The sequence below is a fragment of the Lutjanus erythropterus genome, chromosome 2 (genome assembly GCF_056507025.1).
Source record: "Lutjanus erythropterus isolate fLutEry1 chromosome 2, fLutEry1.hap2, whole genome shotgun sequence".
In the NCBI taxonomy this organism is placed as follows: Eukaryota; Metazoa; Chordata; class Actinopteri; order Lutjaniformes; family Lutjanidae; genus Lutjanus; species Lutjanus erythropterus.
This window is the reverse complement of record NC_139318.1, coordinates 18,702,054-18,720,992: the sequence shown is the minus strand read 5'-3', so window position 1 is coordinate 18,720,992 and position 18,939 is coordinate 18,702,054. Positions and strand designations below refer to the sequence as shown.

General features: G+C 38.3%; 1 protein-coding gene across 3 annotated transcripts; it reads left to right on the top strand.

The window, feature by feature from the left end:
* Positions 1–9,288: 9,288 nt before the first annotated feature.
* Positions 9,289–18,939, top strand: LOC146331404 (twist-related protein 2-like). Of its 3 annotated transcripts, XM_084730613.1 has the most exons (3): positions 9,289–10,245; positions 10,425–10,465; positions 17,885–18,939. In XM_084730613.1, exon 1 carries the CDS (start codon positions 9,558–9,560, stop codon positions 10,128–10,130), a length of 573 nt encoding a protein of 190 aa, XP_084586739.1. In that variant the 5' UTR covers positions 9,289–9,557; the 3' UTR covers positions 10,131–10,245; positions 10,425–10,465; positions 17,885–18,939. The 3 variants fall into 3 exon arrangements, with proteins under 3 accessions (XP_084586739.1, XP_084586747.1, XP_084586730.1); XM_084730621.1 differs by lacking the exon at positions 10,425–10,465; XM_084730604.1 differs by having other exon boundaries at positions 9,289–10,465.

Here is an 18,939-nt window from a genome sequence, read left to right as displayed (position 1 = left end):
ACACAGGTCACACTGATATTTGTTACTGTTGATGATGTTGGCATAACAGTTTGTGTTGACTTGTCAGTTAATTGTTCATCATTTTTATGTTATAGGGAATTGCACCAGAGGCCACAGATTGTTGATCAAAGTCCAAGATGACATCCTCAAATGTCTTTTGTCCACAGAAAAAATTAAAAATATTTTTCAAGTCATTCCTCTGATTATTATTTTTATCATCATTTCATCAGTCGACCATTTTCTCTATCAGTCAATTAGTTATTTGGGCCATAAAATATCATAAAATTCTGAAAAATATTTATCAGTTTCCTAAAGTCCAAAAATGACTCATAATGATTAATCAAGCAGATTAATTTAATAGTTGATTAATCATTGCAGCTGGACGTGTTTTAAGTTTTTTGTAATTTGCCCAGCTGCTCCTTCCTTTGTTGTATGCAATTTATTTATTAAATGACTGATTTAAAGATAAATAATGTTGAAATTTCCACCCAGTGAAGCATTTTTTCACTAGAGGCCATGATAATAAATTGGCAGCTGTGTGTCCACTGTGCATGGTAGTTATTATTATTTATTTTAAAGTAGATGCATCTGTCTATCTGATCACCACTTTTTTGTTTTTTATTGTAATGGAATACATTTAACTTTTTTTGTGTCCAGATTAAGTAAACCCATTTCATGTGCTATTTATCCAGAATAAAACACAGCTCCTCCGTTAAGATGTATCATGCCAGACTGGACCTTTTCAGTATGGTTGTGATGTTGATATGAAGGAACCAAAGACCAATGCAGCATTTACTTCAGACTTCATTCAGACTGATTTGCCCCCTTTGATATCAAGAGGCCCCTCAACACTGCATGTATGATCTTTGTGAAGACTGTGCCGTGTTGGTTGGATGGGCAGCTGTTGAGAGATTGACACAAGGAGAAAGAAAAGAACAAAGTGATAAATCACATCATCATATGGAAATGATTTGGCCTTTAGAGTTAGTATCAGGGTGGGAAAATAACTTTTTAACATGTGAGTATGTACCAGCCACTGACAGATGAATGTTTAAGTTCACCATCCACTGAATGATAGATTAATAATTTGTTTATGAAACCTACCTGCAACTGTCACATTTTACCAGCATTTGGCTGGTGCTAATTTCCCACCCTGGTCAATATCTATTTAGCTATTAGAAACAACAGTGTTGGAATTGGTGAGTTACTACAAAGACTAAAACCTCTAACAAAAAACACAAGTTGACTTGCTACAGCACACTGCACGGATAGCCATGCAGCAACAGTGCCTGATGCTAACATTGCTGCTAGCTACCCCACTTTCCCAAAACAGCTGTAAAAAGTGAAATGTAAACATCTTGATCTTTTGAAATAACTTTGAGTTGTAGCTGAGGATTGCTGCATCTTCACAGGAAGTCTCTGCAGCGAGGGCAAAGTGGAAGTGAAAATAATCTGCTTCGCGGCGAGGCGGAAGTTGACTGACATCATTGTGGAAAGGTTCCTATTGACCATTCCTTAGTACCACACCTTTTGGTTTGTGCTCCAATGACAGTTGAGCCAACTTGGTGTCTGGCAGACCCTCTGTCAGCTTTATCTTTACCTATTTCCTGTGTTTAGATAGGTAAGTAAGTTAGCTAATTTTAGCAAAATGCTAACTGGCTAGCTAATCAATTGTAAGCTAGCCAGTGTTGTAGCCAATATCTGCTAGCCAATATTAATAAAATGCTAGCTCATATATATCATATATATCAATTTACATGGAATTTTCACGTTATGGTCGACACTTAAACTGGAACATAACTAATAATTTGTAGGTGTTCTGTAGTGTAGACGATATTGATCCATAATTATCTAATGCTGGCTTTGACTTGTTTCATCGGTGTAAATAAACAAGTTTTATTTTGTTCATCTCTTAATGTCTATTTTGTAGTAAAGCGTTCTCCTGTAAGCAGATGTGTTGTGGCTTGATGCGCTCATCTCTGAAGTTCACGCTGAAACTGGATTTTCCAGCCCAATCGGCCACATGGTCAGCACTGATCTGCTGACTCACTGAGAGTCTTATTAGTGTTTACAAAGAAAGTGAACCTAACACGTTGACTTCGAATGGGTGACTCAACAGTGGAAATGACTTTCATGTGATGATTTGCTATATATAGTGCTCGATCACATCAGCGTCTTTCTGCCTGGCTGATTCCAGTCAGAATCAGTCTGAAATAAGAAGTGTTTTTCTTGTTTGTCGGCAAAGATTTTTACAGAAATGTAATTCCTTTTCATCCACATAGAAGTTACTGTCTAAATATTTTCCTGTATCACAGTATCATATGCACACAGAGATCATGTGACCTGCTGCTGCTTGCATATATGGACATGATATGATGCAACATTCAAGCAACCTTTTACACTCACACTCACACACACACACACACACACGCGCACACACCTCCATGAAACATTCAACTAACCCTCACAGAGTCACTGGACTCCAATCTTTACATTAGCTTTAGAGTAGAAAAACTTGCTGTTGTAACATGTAAGGAACATTAAGGGGAACACTGAAGTGACCTTCGGTTCTGGGAATGTAACAACAATGTTACTTTTACATTAGAAAAACTCTCCTTTAAGATCTAAAGACATTCTCAGAATATAACAATAACACTAATTTTACATTGACAAACTTGCCGTTTTAACATTCAGAAAAAGTTATGCAGGAATATTGAATTAACATTCCCAGAACGAAAAACAAACCATCTGACCACTTGCCTTCTAGAGAAGTGCTGCAGGAGGATTTGGGCCAAAATCTGGACCAAAAATGATTACTGACATTTGCATTTTTAGTAAAAGGAAAGGTTTTCACAACCTGGCAACCCCAGATTTTCTTATTATTGGCTATTACAACTTGAAAGCCCTTTATAGAGTTGCTTATTAGAAAGTGGTACTGAAATTTGTCTCAACACCACACTGCACTAACCATCATACACTGCTTCTTTCCTGGATGTCCCAGAATTAGGCTATAGGAGTCTTTCTCCAGTCCAACCTGTTGCTCAGTGTACACCAGCCCGGCATGCCATATCCCCAGCTCAGCTGTGAGCTCCGCTGGGACTGTTTGTAATGTGCCATGGACGAACCCCAGCGCTTAAACACTGTAATCAGAGCCAGAGCAGGATATTGGCTAAATTACACATGAAAGCAGGGACATTTCAAGGAAGCTTGAGCAATAAATATTATGATAAATTACGGCCTAATACGAGAAGATAAGTCACAGCTAAACAAGAATAATACAGACTTGCACGCAGCAGGGGAGGGATGTGTTTTTCATGCAGAGTTGCACTTTTTTCTGAAGAAAAAAAGACATGTATATTCTATATATATAGCATGTATCTAGCAGTCTCTCCTCGAGGTCCATTGGGGAGTGTTCAATTCATATAACATGATCTTTATCGGCAGATGGAGGTTACAAATGTTTTTATGGAACTGTAAATGTTCTAATTTCCATCTTTTTCTTAGCACTTTCAAATCCACATAAAACTTGGTTTCAAAATTAGCATTTCTCTGTAACATTAAATAGAGAATAAAAAGCAACAATCAAAGTAAAATTTGAAAAACAAAGAAAACAAAAATACAAAAGGGTGTATCTAGAGCCAGTGTTTTATTTGGCTGTTCTGGGCTACTGTAGAAACATGGTGGTGCAACATGGCAGCCTCAGTGGAAGAAGACCTACACCCTCCATAGATATAAACAGCTCATTCTAAGTTAATGAAAACACAATAATTCTTATTTTCAGCTGATTTCACACAAATTAAAAGATTATTATGAATATTTTATTCTATTTCTGCCAATAAATCCTGCAAATCTACATCACCCCTCACAGAAAGTTAGATGAGAAGCCTGATTTCACTCTCACAGCCGGTTAGCTTAGCTTAGTACAAAGACTGTTAACAGGGGGAATGGTTAGCGTGGCTCTGACCTAAGGTAAACATCTTCCCATTTGTAACCACTATTTTTGTAAGGAGTAAACATACAAGGTAAAATTAATTAATTACTGAGCTTCAGAGGGCTGGGTGGCTTGCTGTTCCCCCTGTTTCCAGATTTTATGCTAAGCTAAGCTAACCAGCCACTGGCTCCAGCTTCATATTTAATGGACAGACACAAAAGTTGTTTCAGTCTTCTAATCTAACTCTCAGCAAAGAAGAGAATAAGTGTAAATTTGCTCATCATCCATACCTCTTATCCTCAACATTATTTTGCAAGAGTGCCCCCCCCCCCCCCCTTCACCTCACCCAGTCCCATCACCACCATCCCCCACATACCATACACCTTCACCCCTTCAGCCTCCCCCACCCCTGACCCCCCCATTCCTCCCGAACCCCTCTGAGTGGATACCCCACAGGAAGGGCTTCTCCAGGGGGGAAATAGGTCCCAGATGTCTGCTTTTGTGCCACTATAGGCTCCTCGGGAGGGATGGAGCCATGGTGGAAGGGTGGGTATGGAGGGGTGGAGAAGGAGGAGGAGGGAGTAGTAGTGTGCTGTGTGCAAACATCAATAACAGCAGTCAGGAGGGTGAAGATACTCCTGGGGTGAAGGTGAGGAGGAATTTAATGATTGGTTCCTTTTGTCAGGCCAGTGTGGATTTCCAAACACATCATTTATGATTGGTCACGTCGCCTGCCATGCTCCTACCAACTGAGTGCGTCAGCACGGCGCTTCGACCTTTCGGTGTGTGACGGTAATTGAATTGACTGCATTACGAACTTAAAGAAACTGTTTCCTTTTTTTCCTGGAGAACTTCAAAAGCACCAACATGGCCGCTCTTCAGTGCAGTATTTCAGTCAGGACCAAACCATATGTTGTAAAGACAGAAACAGACAATACATCGCTCTTCTTTGATACCCAAGCTCCCCCCCTCTGCGTATGTATATATATATTGATATATATTGATATGTGTATGATCTATTTTCAGCTCTAGAAAGGGTTAATTATGACCCCTGTGGAAATAAAACGAAGACGCGAGCAGGGCCTGAGTGTTTAGTGAAACATTATGTCAAGACTCTGACAAGGAAATGAAATGTGCAACATCAATCAGCCTATGAGGACAGAGATCAAACGAGCCTGCACACTCCTGCATCTGGTTCTGTTTGGACAGCCTCACTTTTTTCCCCCTTCTCCCTCTCCTTTCTTCTCCTTTACTTTTCCCCTTTTCTTATTCTTCTTCTCCCATTCTCTCTTTTCTCTTCCCTTCTGTTCCTTTGAGCGCCACGACATTCCTGTCGGCCTACTCGCTTCGTTAGCTCACTTTTTCCATGATGGTGGCACAAAGCCACGCTTTCGCTAAAGGTAAATCGGCAGCTCTCGAGATTAGCCTCAGCAACAATGACTTTCCTGTCCCTCCGCTGTCTCCACCAGAGCTCCCAATAAGCCCCAATTCTAATACCAGTTAATCCTGGAGTTGACTTAGCCTGTTATGTAAATACAACCTCATATAATTCACTGTCTCTGTCCATGGCCTCACTTTGATGGCCAGATGAGGACTTTTTTTTTTTCTTCCAAGCTGATTGAGCCCAACTGGGATCGAGCTACTTTCCGTTCTCTGAATGAAATGTAAACCAGTGCAATCATGGGGCTCATCAAAAATCTTCTGAACTGCTCTCTGCACATACGCTCCTTCAAACGCCGTGGCAATCACACCCAAATTGTTGGCTAGAAACTGTCAAGCAGCGTGTCAAGAAAGATACGAGGTTCAGTTAAAAAAAAACTTCTGTTGGTAAATAATTCCTGAACATCTTCATATAACAGCACAAGACAGTATAAATACTTTGTTACTATAAACTAAATAATTTAAAGCAGGCGCCACTTAAAAACATTATATTATCTGCCTTAAAAATGTGAGTTGACTGACCTTAAGTTAAATTATTAGTTCAGAGTTTTCTAAAGATTGTGTTTCTTTTGAAATTTAAGTTGATGGGTTGAGTGAATTCACAGCAGCGCATTACTTCAACTCATCATTTCATAAAGACTTTACATCAGAACAACTCATCTTTATAAATTTTGTAGTTGTCTGCATATAATTAGAATTGTTAAATGAACTTAAGATTAATAAAACTTAAAAAATAGTGTACTTAAGTAGATTTTTCAGGTATCTGTACATTAGCAGAGTATTTATTTTTCCAGCAACTTTTTACTTTTACTCCCTTTTAATACAAATATTGTACTTTATACTCTCCACTCCTCACATTTTCAAAACAGGCTTGTTGGTTTAGGTTTAATGCATCTGTGGGGACTTATTGATTATTTTTATTTTGCATCATTGCACACCACCTTCCCAACATCAAGAGCAATTTTAAGCCTAAATGGACGGGACAATAACACATAGAAAAGATGATTCCTTGGTGTATCCATCAGTGCATATCACACATGACAGATATAACCAGACAAAAATCACATAAAAAACATAATGGGACGAATCAGACATGAAAGGTAGACTTGAAGCAGAGAAATGGTCAGGTTCAGTGGGCTTTGTACAGAACAGTTGGTAGAAATGTCCTTCAGGGGGCTACTTTTTACTTTTATACTTTGAGTACCTTTCAGAGCCTGTACTTTTTTCCATATACTTGAGTAAAGAAGCAGAACTTCTACTTTTTACACAATCTGTACTTCTACTTGTATATAGAATGTGTGCACTTTTACTATCTCTGCTGGATGGTGACAGTGACTTTTAATCATTTTTAGAAACATGAGAGATGCCACAAGTCTTGAAAAAAATGTATGTTTGGAGGTGTTGAAATGTAAAGGCCACTATTAAGTGTGCTGTCATCAAAAAGTACCAGGTTTCTACAGTTTAGAGCAGCGGAAAACTCCCCACAAGATTTCTCTGCAGTGATCCACTCATGAGTCACTCAATTGATGACGCATTAAGGTACAAACAGACACAATGGTGGGAAATGATCAGGATTGTAGTGTAGATTTATGCAACATTTAGTCATTCGTGCAGAAATTCAGGTTGTTGTAAACATGCACCTGGGTTCACGTCTCATCATTTTTCTCAAGAGAACCTGTCTGCTGTGTCATGACTGCCAGCATGTAGAAAATGTGTTTAAGTGGCTGCAGACCCAGATGGGTTCATGGTGTGGAGGAACATGTGTCGGCTCTGCCTCGAGGCCATGGATGGCACAATTAGGTGCTCTCCCACCTCTGCAGACTGAGGTCACTGGGCCACGGAGGTCAGGGGTTATGTAGGGTCCTGTCTGTGCTCCTGTCCCAACCCGACAGAGACGAGTGAGACAGCTGACGTCAGCAGGGATGTTAAAGGTGTTTATTCACTGACAACTTTTCTAAATCAAGCACTGTGGGTCATCAAATACTACTAGCAAAATTTAGTTCCTAATTTTCTGGGGACTTTTGATTGTGGTTCTGGGAATGCTGACTGAACATTATCCTTAATGTTCCCTAGAAGTTAAAAGTTTTTTAGAAATGGTTATGTCATTAGAACATTGTAGGAAGGTTAGTTGAATGTTTCAGGAAGACTACTTGAATGTTTTCCCTTAAACAAAGTAAAGATAATAGCAAAAGAAAAAGTAATAGTGGGTAAGTTCCCAGAATGTCCTCCTTTGCCAAAAAAAGACCCTATTGTGATTATTAGAAACTTTTGGGAGGGATACCAAATAGAAATGTGGAAGGAACATTCTGGGAATGTTATGGGAACATTATGGGAACATTATGTTCCCAGGTCATCAAATACTGATGCTTACCAGCTAGTAAATTTTGGTCCCCAAATGTTCTGGGAACATTTGTTTTTGGATCTGAGAATGCTGATTGAACATTCCTGCATAACATTCCCTGGAAGTTTTTCCTGATGTAAAGCCAACATTAGTGTTATTTTCCCAGAACATTCTGGGAACTTAACAATAGTTGAATATTCCAGTAAGGTTACTTAAAACAGCAAATTCAGAATCAATGTTATGGTTATTGTTATGTCACTAGAACAGTCTTGAAAGGTCAGCAAAATTTTCTAGGAAGGTTACTTGAACATTTCCCCTTAACGTTCCCTCCATATTATAATCAGAAGGTTGCCTTACGTAAACTAATGTTTTGGTAACGTTTCCAGAACATTTTGGGAAGGTTAGCTGAATGTTCAGGAAAGGTTACTTGACTGTTCCCCCTTAACATTTCCTGGATTTTAAAGAGTGTTTTTCCTACCTAAAACTATTGCAGTTACGTTCCCAGAATATTCTCCTTTGCCAAAAAAACGTTACTTCATGTGGTTATTAGAATATTTTGGAAATATTACGTTGCACAAAAACATTTGCTCACTGTTCATGGAATGTTGTGGGAGGTTTACCAAACAGAAAACTGTAAAGAACTGTTTCAGGAGTGATTTTATATGAGTCTATATATTTATTTATTTATTTATTAGTTGGGAAATCCTGCATTGTATTCCTTTAAGTGTTAGATACTGAATCTCTGAGGAAAGTTTAGTAGTTAAGTGTACATCAGTGTTTACCGAGACAATCACATGTCAGGAAAAAGCTCATCTTGTGAAATTCTTTCCAGGATTCATGCTTGCACAACCTCACATTTTCTCTCAGATCTACTTAAAGCTCCTGCGGCCAAACAGATTTAAGAAAAATCCTTTTTTTGGTTTGTAGGACTTTACGGTCTGTCATGGCAAAATGTATAATTTGTGGCATTTATAAACATGAATTCCACATCATAAAGTGCATTATTGAACCGATAAATCCTCCTTCAGTCTTTTAATCTACAGTATTTTCACTGACTTGGTTCGCATAGTGACTTATGGTTGAACAATTTTGTTCTTATAGTGTCTGATGGAAATCATGGCAGACAAACATGAATGTGAACTCATGCTTGTTCTCATGTTAAAGGACAAAAAACAGTTTCAACGCAACATCAACGCACATGATTTATTACTTTTATATTGCACATTTGTTATAGAAAAATGTGTGTTCATAAAAATAGTTTATGACAAGTATTCAATATTAAAGTTTACACTGATTACTGGCAGAACTAAAAGCTTTAGAGTGATTTCTGTCCTCATCATGAATTGATGAATGCAGACACGAGGGTGCATGCGGACTGACGCTCCAGCCCAAATCTGGAACCCATAAAGCCTCAGACATCTCTGCAACATTAGACACAGCTCTTCTTATTGGCTGAGAGGGCCTCTTACCCCCTTCCTCAATCGCCGCCCAACTAACGCACAAGCTTCCTGCTTTTCTGCTTGGCCTGGTCTGGACCACGCCCTCTGGAAGTCCGCTGAGCCAAAGAGAACTGCCCGCAGGCCCCGGGTGAGTGTTTGGGTATAAAAGAGGCGGAGGTGGACCTGCCTGTCAGATGGTTTGTTGTTATTCTGTCTGCCAGGTTGAGAGGGGAATGTGAAAGTGAGAAATTTAACAAGGTAACCAGGAGCGCCAATCCGATGGAGCTTCAGAAGCCGTGACTTTCTTTGACAGAAAGAGAAGACTTTTGCTACAGAAGCTTGAGAAAGAGAATCACAGTGTCCTGTCTTTGCAGTGGAGGTTAAAAGGTTGTTGGTGGACAGTACAATGAGAGAAGAGGTGTCCTGCACCAACTCCCCTGAAGGAGGTCTGGGGGCCAGCGAGGAGGAACTGGAAAGAGGATCGAAGAAGACCCACCAGCAAGGAAATCGAAAGCGTTCTCCTTACCCGAAAAAGGACAGCCTCAGTCAGGCGGAGGAGAGTAACACCGGCAGCCCGAACAGCCTGCTGCCGTCCGGGCCCAAGAGGCCGAAGAAGAGCCCCTCAACGGTGGTGTCGTTGGCCCCCACGTCACTGGGCCCCAGGTTGGAGCAGCCCTTCGAGGACCTCCACTCTCAGCGCGTGATTGCCAACGTGCGGGAACGTCAACGCACTCAGTCGCTGAACGACGCCTTCGCCTCTCTACGCAAGATCATTCCCACGCTACCTTCGGACAAGCTGAGCAAGATCCAGATCCTGAAGCTGGCCTCGCGCTACATTGACTTCCTCTACCAGGTGCTGCAGAGCGATGAGATGGACGCCAAGCTGGCCAGCTGCAACTACCTGGCGCACGAAAGACTGAGCTACGCCTTCTCCGTCTGGAGGATGGAGGGGGCCTGGGCCATGTCCACCAGCCACTAGGATCCCATCAAACTTCTCTCCTAAACCCTCTCGTGTCCAACTCTTCACCCCACCGCCTCTGTCTGTGTTTGCAACCATTTCCTGTCCTCTGAACCTCTGAATTCTTCCCAACTTGGTATGATCCAACTCTTTTCATCTCAAATCTTCTGTTCCATCTATGTCCTCCAAAATGGTTCACTCCCTTTACACCAGTATTAACATCCACAGTTGGATGTTTGCATCTAAAACCTTTCAGCTCACTCTGTTCCCCTCCATTTTTTCCATTTCCACTGCTCTCCCTTGTCCGTCCTACAGTTTAGTCCAGTGCGACAAGACGCTCTGCTGCAGCCCATCAGGTACAATATACAAACACGCACACACATTTACACAGACTCTTGTGTACAAATACATGCAAGAACACATACAAACATGCACACGTGTACACACACTTCTGTTCTCATCATGTCATCAGCACATGGACGTGGATACACATGTTTGGTTGTGTGTTTCTGTCCATGTTCAGAGTGGTCTCAAAAGTTTTTCAGAGCTTTATTTGTAGCCTTTCAGTGCAACAAACAAATACCACATGTCTACTTCACAAACTGCATAATGTAAGCAGGCATTTCAAAACCATCTACAAATCTGTGCTTCAAAAGATTTCTTCAAGTATTCAGTTAAAATAAAAGCAAAGATGAAATAAAAACGTGAACATGTTCTTAGCTTTTATTTTGTAAATCACCCTGAGACATGCAGCTAAACACACAGGATCACAGACCAAACCAAAGAATTTAGAGCAAAGTACATATATAAAGTACATATAAATACATCTACAACTGCAAATAAACAGATGTTTTTATGAATGATAATATTTTATTGATAATAAAATCTCACTAACTTTGTAAACAGGTAAAATATGTGTGATTACAACACATCAACACATGTAGAGTACGCCTCTGTTTACACACAGTACTTATTAGTTTTCATATTAACAATCTATCAATTTATTTTTCAGGTTTACAAACATACCATGAACACTGAGTATTTTTTAGTTTTTTGAAACTCTGAATTTTTATGCAAATTTACATTTATTTTTCTTCTCCAAGATGTATAATAATACAAATAATAAAAAAATATCATAGCAGCTACATTATAATACAAATTTTTTATATGTAATTAAACTTAAACTGAATCCATCTTTACTACTTAAATTAAAAAAAAAAAAGAAATCGATCACTGATCAAAATAACTGTTCAACTTATTTTATTACTTGTTTTACAGATTTGTGAGGTGTAATATGCTGTTAATTAGCTGCTATTATTGGCCATTTAGTTTGTTGTGACATGAAACTGATTTGGTTTATAAATTTCACGTATCTCAGATAACATCAGTAAATTGGCAAATCAAGTTTTGCTTCTGTCAGTTTCTGCAAATTAAATAAATATGTCAGTATCAAGAGACATTTCCTATCAAATGAAAGCCATTTAGAAAAATAACAGAAGTATCTAATATATAAAATATAACAAACGGAAAAAAAAACAGCTCCAAAGCAAACTTAACTTACTTATAATATACAGCTTGTATTGAATTGTTCATGTAAGATTGCATTACAAAATGCTTCACATAAATTTATATGAATAAAAAAACAACAACAAATTAGAGTAGATGCAAATCATAACTTTTTAAAAAGTAAACATACAAAACATACAAAATATCTTTAAAAAGAAATAAAATAAATGTCAATGAATTCTGACCAAACACACCTAGTATCAAACATTCAACACACTTTGATCAACAGGAACAACTCTTCTGTAATGTGTCAGGTTGAATAACATTATAATAAATACCAGTACTGTAATAAGTACAGTAAGTAACATTAAAAACAACATATACAACAACAACAACAACAGATAGAGTAGAACACAGTTGAAGGGTGATTAATTAAGCCCCTTGGTTGTTTGACTTTACTAACTAAACTGAACTAACAGCACATTATCATCATGGTAATCTAAACTCTGCAGTGTTTGACAGACCTCTGATGTAGTTAAGACAAATGTTTTCCTCCAGAATCTGCAGGATCAACTTCACACAGGCTCTGTCTGTTTCTTTTTTTTTTTTTTTCAACCATTTTTAACAGACACCAGATTCCAGCACAGGTAGAGCATGAAAGGAGGAAAAGAAAGGGAGAGTGAGGAGGAGAAATAAGTAGAGGCACATCTCTCCCTGCAGCCTTGCCCTCTCTCCTCAGGATCTTGTATCGTGCAATCAGGCCCCGCCGGGGCCCAGACAAGCAGGAACCTTTAGATTGGAAACAGTTGTGAGGCATTAGGAAGGTGTGTGTACCAGGGTTAGGGTCAGGGTGTGTGTCAGGCAGCGTGTGTACATGTGCACTGGTGTGTGTTTGTCTGTGTGTTTGTAGTGAGCTTTAATTACCTGTGCAGCAGTGTGTGAGTGTGTGTATATGTGAGCACATCTGCAGATTAGTAAACAGGAATACACTTGCAGATGTTGTTTCAGTGATTTTATCTCTCTCCTCTCCTGGCTTTAGTTTTATAAGAGTTACAGTTTATTTTTTTTTCCTTCCTTCAGAATAAAATTATAACACTGAAAAAAATATATATTTGTTTTAATTTTAAAAAGTTAGTGTCTGAGCTGCCTTAAAATTTTAAGTCGACTGAATTTGAAAGAGCCAACAGCTCCTCAGTCACACTGATAAACATTACAAACTTGATTGAACTTGATTTCCTTTGACAGTTTCTCAGTTTGAAGAGTCAGTTCTTCATTTCTTATCTTAAAGTGCTTTAGAGACACAAAGCAAGTTTTCATCATTTGTTTTCTTCAAACTATTAAAAAGGGTCTCAAGAGACCTTTAACTCTCACACAGTGCATGCTGGGAAGTTTGCTAATATGCTGATCATGTTTCTTTAGAAGCATAATTCAATGAGTCGAGTGAAGTCTGTGCAGTATATTCATTCAACTCATATTTTAGGATTAAAAGACTTCAAGCCAGGAGAGCTAAGTTGAGGACAGCTCAATAAATACAAGAACTTTAAGCTGAATTAACTCAAATAAATAAAACTTGTATATTTACATTAAGTTGATGAGAAAAGTTTGTTTCTCACAGACTAAAGTGAAGAGGCAGTGTAGAAATGAATTTGTGTTGCTGTACTGGCGGGAAATACACACTTTTTCATCAGCTGGATGACAGATCAAGGTACACAGGTTTCAAACAGACACAGACTTACAAATAATTGCACACATTATTCTCTGTGCAGGAATCACAAATGATAGTACAGGAAATACGACACAGACTACATACAACATATATACACACATTAACACTGTCCAGACACACACACATGCTGCCGCCGGCTGGCCATGTGCACACTGCAGGTGTTCCACTCGGTGTTATTACTAAACCTCCAGTGGCCTCTGCAGCAGCAGACGTCGAGGGCTCCAGTCGGTGCTGCTGTGGATGGAATGCCAAGGCCCCTGCACGTGGAACAGAGTCAGTGTCCTTGAACGCAGCACGGTAGTTATTACCTACCACCTTGACTTCTCTGCCTGTTATCATCAGCTCTGCAGGGGCTGCCACAGAAAGTGCTCCAAATTCAAGGTCTGAAACTGACGAGATGAAGTTAGAAAGATACGGAGAAAATCAAAGACAAAGTGTGCATGCATGCCTGTGTGTGTGTGTAATTTAAAACGATGTGTAAACATCAGCGGCGTACAGAGACATCATTATCTGTATCTGTGTCTGTTCGACCAACAAAATCATCTGCCTCTGTATCTGTAATCGTCCAAAAGACAGGAGGTGGGTGTGGCTTATACTTGAAGTTTTGTTAAATTGCACAAATGGTGTACTTTCTAACCTATTATTCATTGGCAATGCAGTTATGTTTTGCATTGGACGTAGGAAGATATAAAAATATGTTCTTCAGTTGAAGGAAATTGTCTTAAACTGCAATGATGCTGCATTCATATCATGTCATGTGTTAATCTCACTGCAGCTCACAGTACTTGAATATTATACATATTCCGCATATTATTATTATACATATTAGAATGACTATAATAATAATTATTATTTTCTTTAGTCGTATTATTGTTAGTATTAGCAGTAGTAGTAATATCACTATCAGTATTATTACTATTATTATATCAAAATAATATTGTAATAATAATATTATCATAATATTAATATTAAATTACTGCAAAAATGTACTTAGATAAAAATAAAAAATAGTGCTCTGAATGTTTTTGGGTTGCATTTTGGAAATAATTTTTTCTCTGTCTCCATCACATTATTTGTGTTTTCCTGAATAATGTATTTGGATTTGGGTGCATCCCTGGTATACATGCTTTAAATGCTGTGTATCAGTGTATCACTCATGAATAACCACAGAATGTCATTAAAGTTGCAGCCTCTTTTTAAGTTTTTTTTTTTTTTTTTTTTTTTAAGCTTTAAAACCCTTCTTCTCTTTATCCACTTCTATGACTTCAATGATCAGTTTTTGTTGGGAGTGAGTCATGATGATTTCATTTTGTGAAGCTGTAATTCTGGATAGCAGTAATATAGTGATATAGCTTATAAATATCTCGATATCTTTAGGCTATGTCACAATTTGCAATATATACTGTATCTCAATATAGACTTGTCAAATAACTTACCATAAATTCTTGAATAGTTGTGATCTTATAGAATACAATTGATTAAATTAAACCACTCAACAGTATATAGAGCAGGGCTGGCTGATATGGACAAAATCAAATATGTCATTATTTTTAACCAAATACCTAGATATTGTGACAATTCTGGTGCTTTCACAAAATATTAACACAAAGACAATCAATAATAATAATAATCAGTAAAGTGGATATAATAACTAACGGCTAGAAAAGTCTGGTAGATTCAGAAAATGATATCACATCACTGTAATGCAATTTTTATGACCAGGAAAAGACACTTATCAAGATGCACTGTAAAAGATCATACAGAAATTTGGTGAAATCAACTAATGTTTTCTCAATAACTTAATATAATTATACATGTTTTATTTGTTGAAGCTGATTAGACGTAAAATTTCTGGTATTTTTTTTCTGATCGCTTCATAACTCGAAGTCTTTTGGCTTGAGATGATGAGCTGAATGAATGAAACAAATAGTTTGCTTTTACAGTGTATGACGATATCCAGAATCTAAAACGATATATGGCCTCATATCACAACATTGATATAATATCCATATATTGCCCAGCAGTTCCAACAAACATAGTATTTCAATAAGAAAATAACTAGATAATTGGTTTCAGTATACTTCATGAAAAGCACAAGTATCCCTAATATTTAGTACTTTCATTCTTTTCTTTCAGTCTATACACACCAACCTGAATGCACAGCGAACAGTTTTGTGCATTTTGATGAGCGTGATTTTAGGAAGTGCGGGTGTCTGGCTCAGCATGAGACTTTCAGAATAAGTGTATTGTTCTGTTTGAGTTGGAAAAAACAAATACTCTCCCTTCTGTTTACACTATAATCAAAATGCCTGTCACTGCTCTTTCCTCTGCCGGAACCCCTGGCTCTGAATGTGTGTGTGTGTGTGTGTGTGTGTGTGTGTTATACAGTTTGGATTGACCAGCTGTTGGACGCTGTTCTGTGCATATTAAATCTCTGGCTTTCACTCTGCAATGATCTGGGACCAGATGTAAAGTCCTCTGCGGCTCATCTGCGTTTTGAAAGCCTCATCCAGAAGTTGTGGCTTCTGATAGTCATCTTTATTTTTAGAGAGCCAAACTGTGAGCCGAATGCAGGTGGGACGGTTGTGTGTGTGTCTGTGTGTGTCTGTGTGTGTGTGCGCTAGTGTCTGAACATTTGACTGCTGCATGCATATGTGCTTGTGCTACATGTATCTGTCTGTGTGTTCAGACAGCTGCAGGGATAGAGAGCCATGAAGGAAATTCTGGTTTGACACGTAGGCAACAGAACGCCCAAAAGTCTAAAATGCATCAGGATCTGTCAAACATTTACACAAGCTGCAACTAACCGTTATTTTCATTGTTGATTGATCAGTTGATTATGTTCTAAATTAATTGATTAATATACAAGCACATACAACTCACAGAAACAGCACCAGTTATGTGTGATTTGAAATTAAGGTACTGATAATTCTTAAAGAGTTAAAGGAAAAGAAATGCTCCCATAAGAATCTTTGGAAACACCTTTGAATGTGCTTAAAATAGGCGGTCTGAATGTAGTGCAGGTGTCTCCACTACCAATAAAGACAATGACACAGAGAAGTAATTATGGCTACTGCAGAAAAATGCCTACCACAAGTAGTATCAAAACTTTAATTGAAAGAGTTATGTGCAATTTAAACAAACGATTTAAATCTTTTTTCAAGGGTAAAGCAATAACAATTGTAACCCAACACCCTTTAAATGTGTTTTTTCTAACAATTGTCACTTGTGTACACTTCTGTCAATCCAGTGCAGGTGTGGCGGACTCTGCCATAACCAATAAAAACTATGATATAGGGGCCTAATTCCAGACTGGATGTCCATACATTGAATGGCTTTTGCAGAAAAGTGCCAACCACAAGTAACATCAAAAATGGGGGTTGATTTCACAATTAACAATTTTAAGCATTGCAACTTTAAATGTTATATAACAAGAGAGATAATGTGACGTTCAAGAGAAAAATTCAGGGCTCTTACACCATTTACAAAGACAAATTCTCCTTTCAAGCTCTTTGAAGACATTTTAATGGTGATCCTGCATCTTGCAGTTGTGGTTAATTGCATATTTCTATACATATATGTAGCATAGTGTGCTATAAACACCCAAAAATTATCTACAGATGCTGACAGTTGAGTTGAGTTGCTTGTTTTAAAGTGTGTCACCTGTCTGTACCTGGTATCTAACCTGGTTGAGCCAATATAAACCAACCACTCAAATCATCACTAAACAAATGTCTTTATTCCAGAAAAGTAGTACTAACTTAAAACAATAAAAGATCTAGGAGGTTATGATGAGGCTAAAATGGTACACACTGTGCCATGATGCACACGTTTCACATTTCACCCCCCACATTCCTCACTGTTCCATCAGAGACCACACACAAGAACAGGTTAGGTTCTCCCCAAATTATTTTATTTCCTCATCTAAAAAGTGAACTATTCAGTCATAAAGCAATTTATTATGAATGTAATGCAGCTACAGTTTCAAGCACTTTCTAAACCTTGAAAACACCACATTAAAATTCATGTGTTTTCAAGGAAATGGCATGAAAAAATGAAAAAGGCATGAAAATTTGTGTATAAAAGCTACAGCACGTGCAAACAAAAGAACATGGGTTGCCCTGCATTTTGTAATATGACAATTTACACATTCGTGGTTTTACGGCATAATGAAAGTCATGTGATTTGATGACACCCACAAACATGCTGAACTGTGCTGGACGACTTCTTCTCCTCTCTGTGTTTCTGTCTTGAAGCATGGAAAGGCATACTGTAATTAGGGCGAGCTGTAGAGCGCTCCAGATGACATGTTTGCTTGTTAAAACAAGAGACGAGAAGTTAAGGAGCTGTAGGGATTTTTCCACTTTCCATTAAAACAGAAGTGTTTGTTTGTTTGTTTGTAGCATTTTATAACCTCAACACACATCTCGAAGTCTTTTTTTCTTTTGTTGGCTCAAGTACGCCACAGCTTCAGAATGAACAAAATATGAAATGTCTTTTATCTAAAAGTGTTAACTCATCTCTGTGTTTCTCACCTCTGCAGAAAACCGACAAATGGAAAATTCTCTACACTCAAAGAAACGTGTTCCTCCTTCTTCAATCTGCCATTTTTTTAATCTTTAAAAAAAAAAAAAATCACCCGCCCCCCCACCTCTTTTTCTGGACACGTATTCAACATGACACTGAGATGTATTCTTGCAGCTTGACTCTTTACCAGTTTTTCCACTTGTGTTTCTGAAACACCAACGAGGAGACGTGACAGTCAAGCGCTGAACATTTTGAACAATGAAAACAAAATCAAAACAAACAGCTGGCCTGCGTTGACAATGAAACAAAATGGCTGCTGGTTCGAGTGCCTTGGGTAACACCATGATAACCACCAATCATCCACCCTGTGACTCTTCACATCGGATGACTCACTGCCAGACAGACATTACGATGACTAATGATAATGGCACAGTGATGGTTAGAGGGCGGTCACAGCCAATGAATGTTTACAGCTAAAATGCTAATAAGCTAATCGCTCTGGCTCTCGAAGCGCCCGTCTTGTGGGAACAAGAGGAGCATGAGGAATCTGACGCAGATCTTCTACTTTGTTGTGCTGTAGTAACTGGATAGCTTTCTGTGTATTTTGAGGATTTTAAAGTGTATCTGTTTGTGAATTTGGTGTATGCACACTGTATTGCTTCAACTCTGCTCATGCATTACACTTACACTTGCTTTAATGAAAAATGTCCATGGGAAAATGTCTTAAACCACTATTCCACATCTCAGTGTTGTTGTTATTAGTGAGCGATGCGGAAAGTTGTTATTTTCAAATGCAAGAAAATCTGATTCGTGTCTGTCTTTTTCCTGCAGCTTTAAGAAATATCTTTGCTAAACTCGCTGTGAGCGTTTTCACTGAATAATGCAGAAAAAAGCAGGAAGTTCCTTGTAAATGTATCAAAGTGATGATGAAGTGAGTCCAGCATTAGTATAGAAACCATAAGTAGTCTAATAACTGTTTGATCATGTTACTTTTGTACTGTTTTGCATTTGCTTTTGATCATCTTTATTGTGTCAGCTCCTGTGGACAATAAAACCTTTCTTCATGCTGTA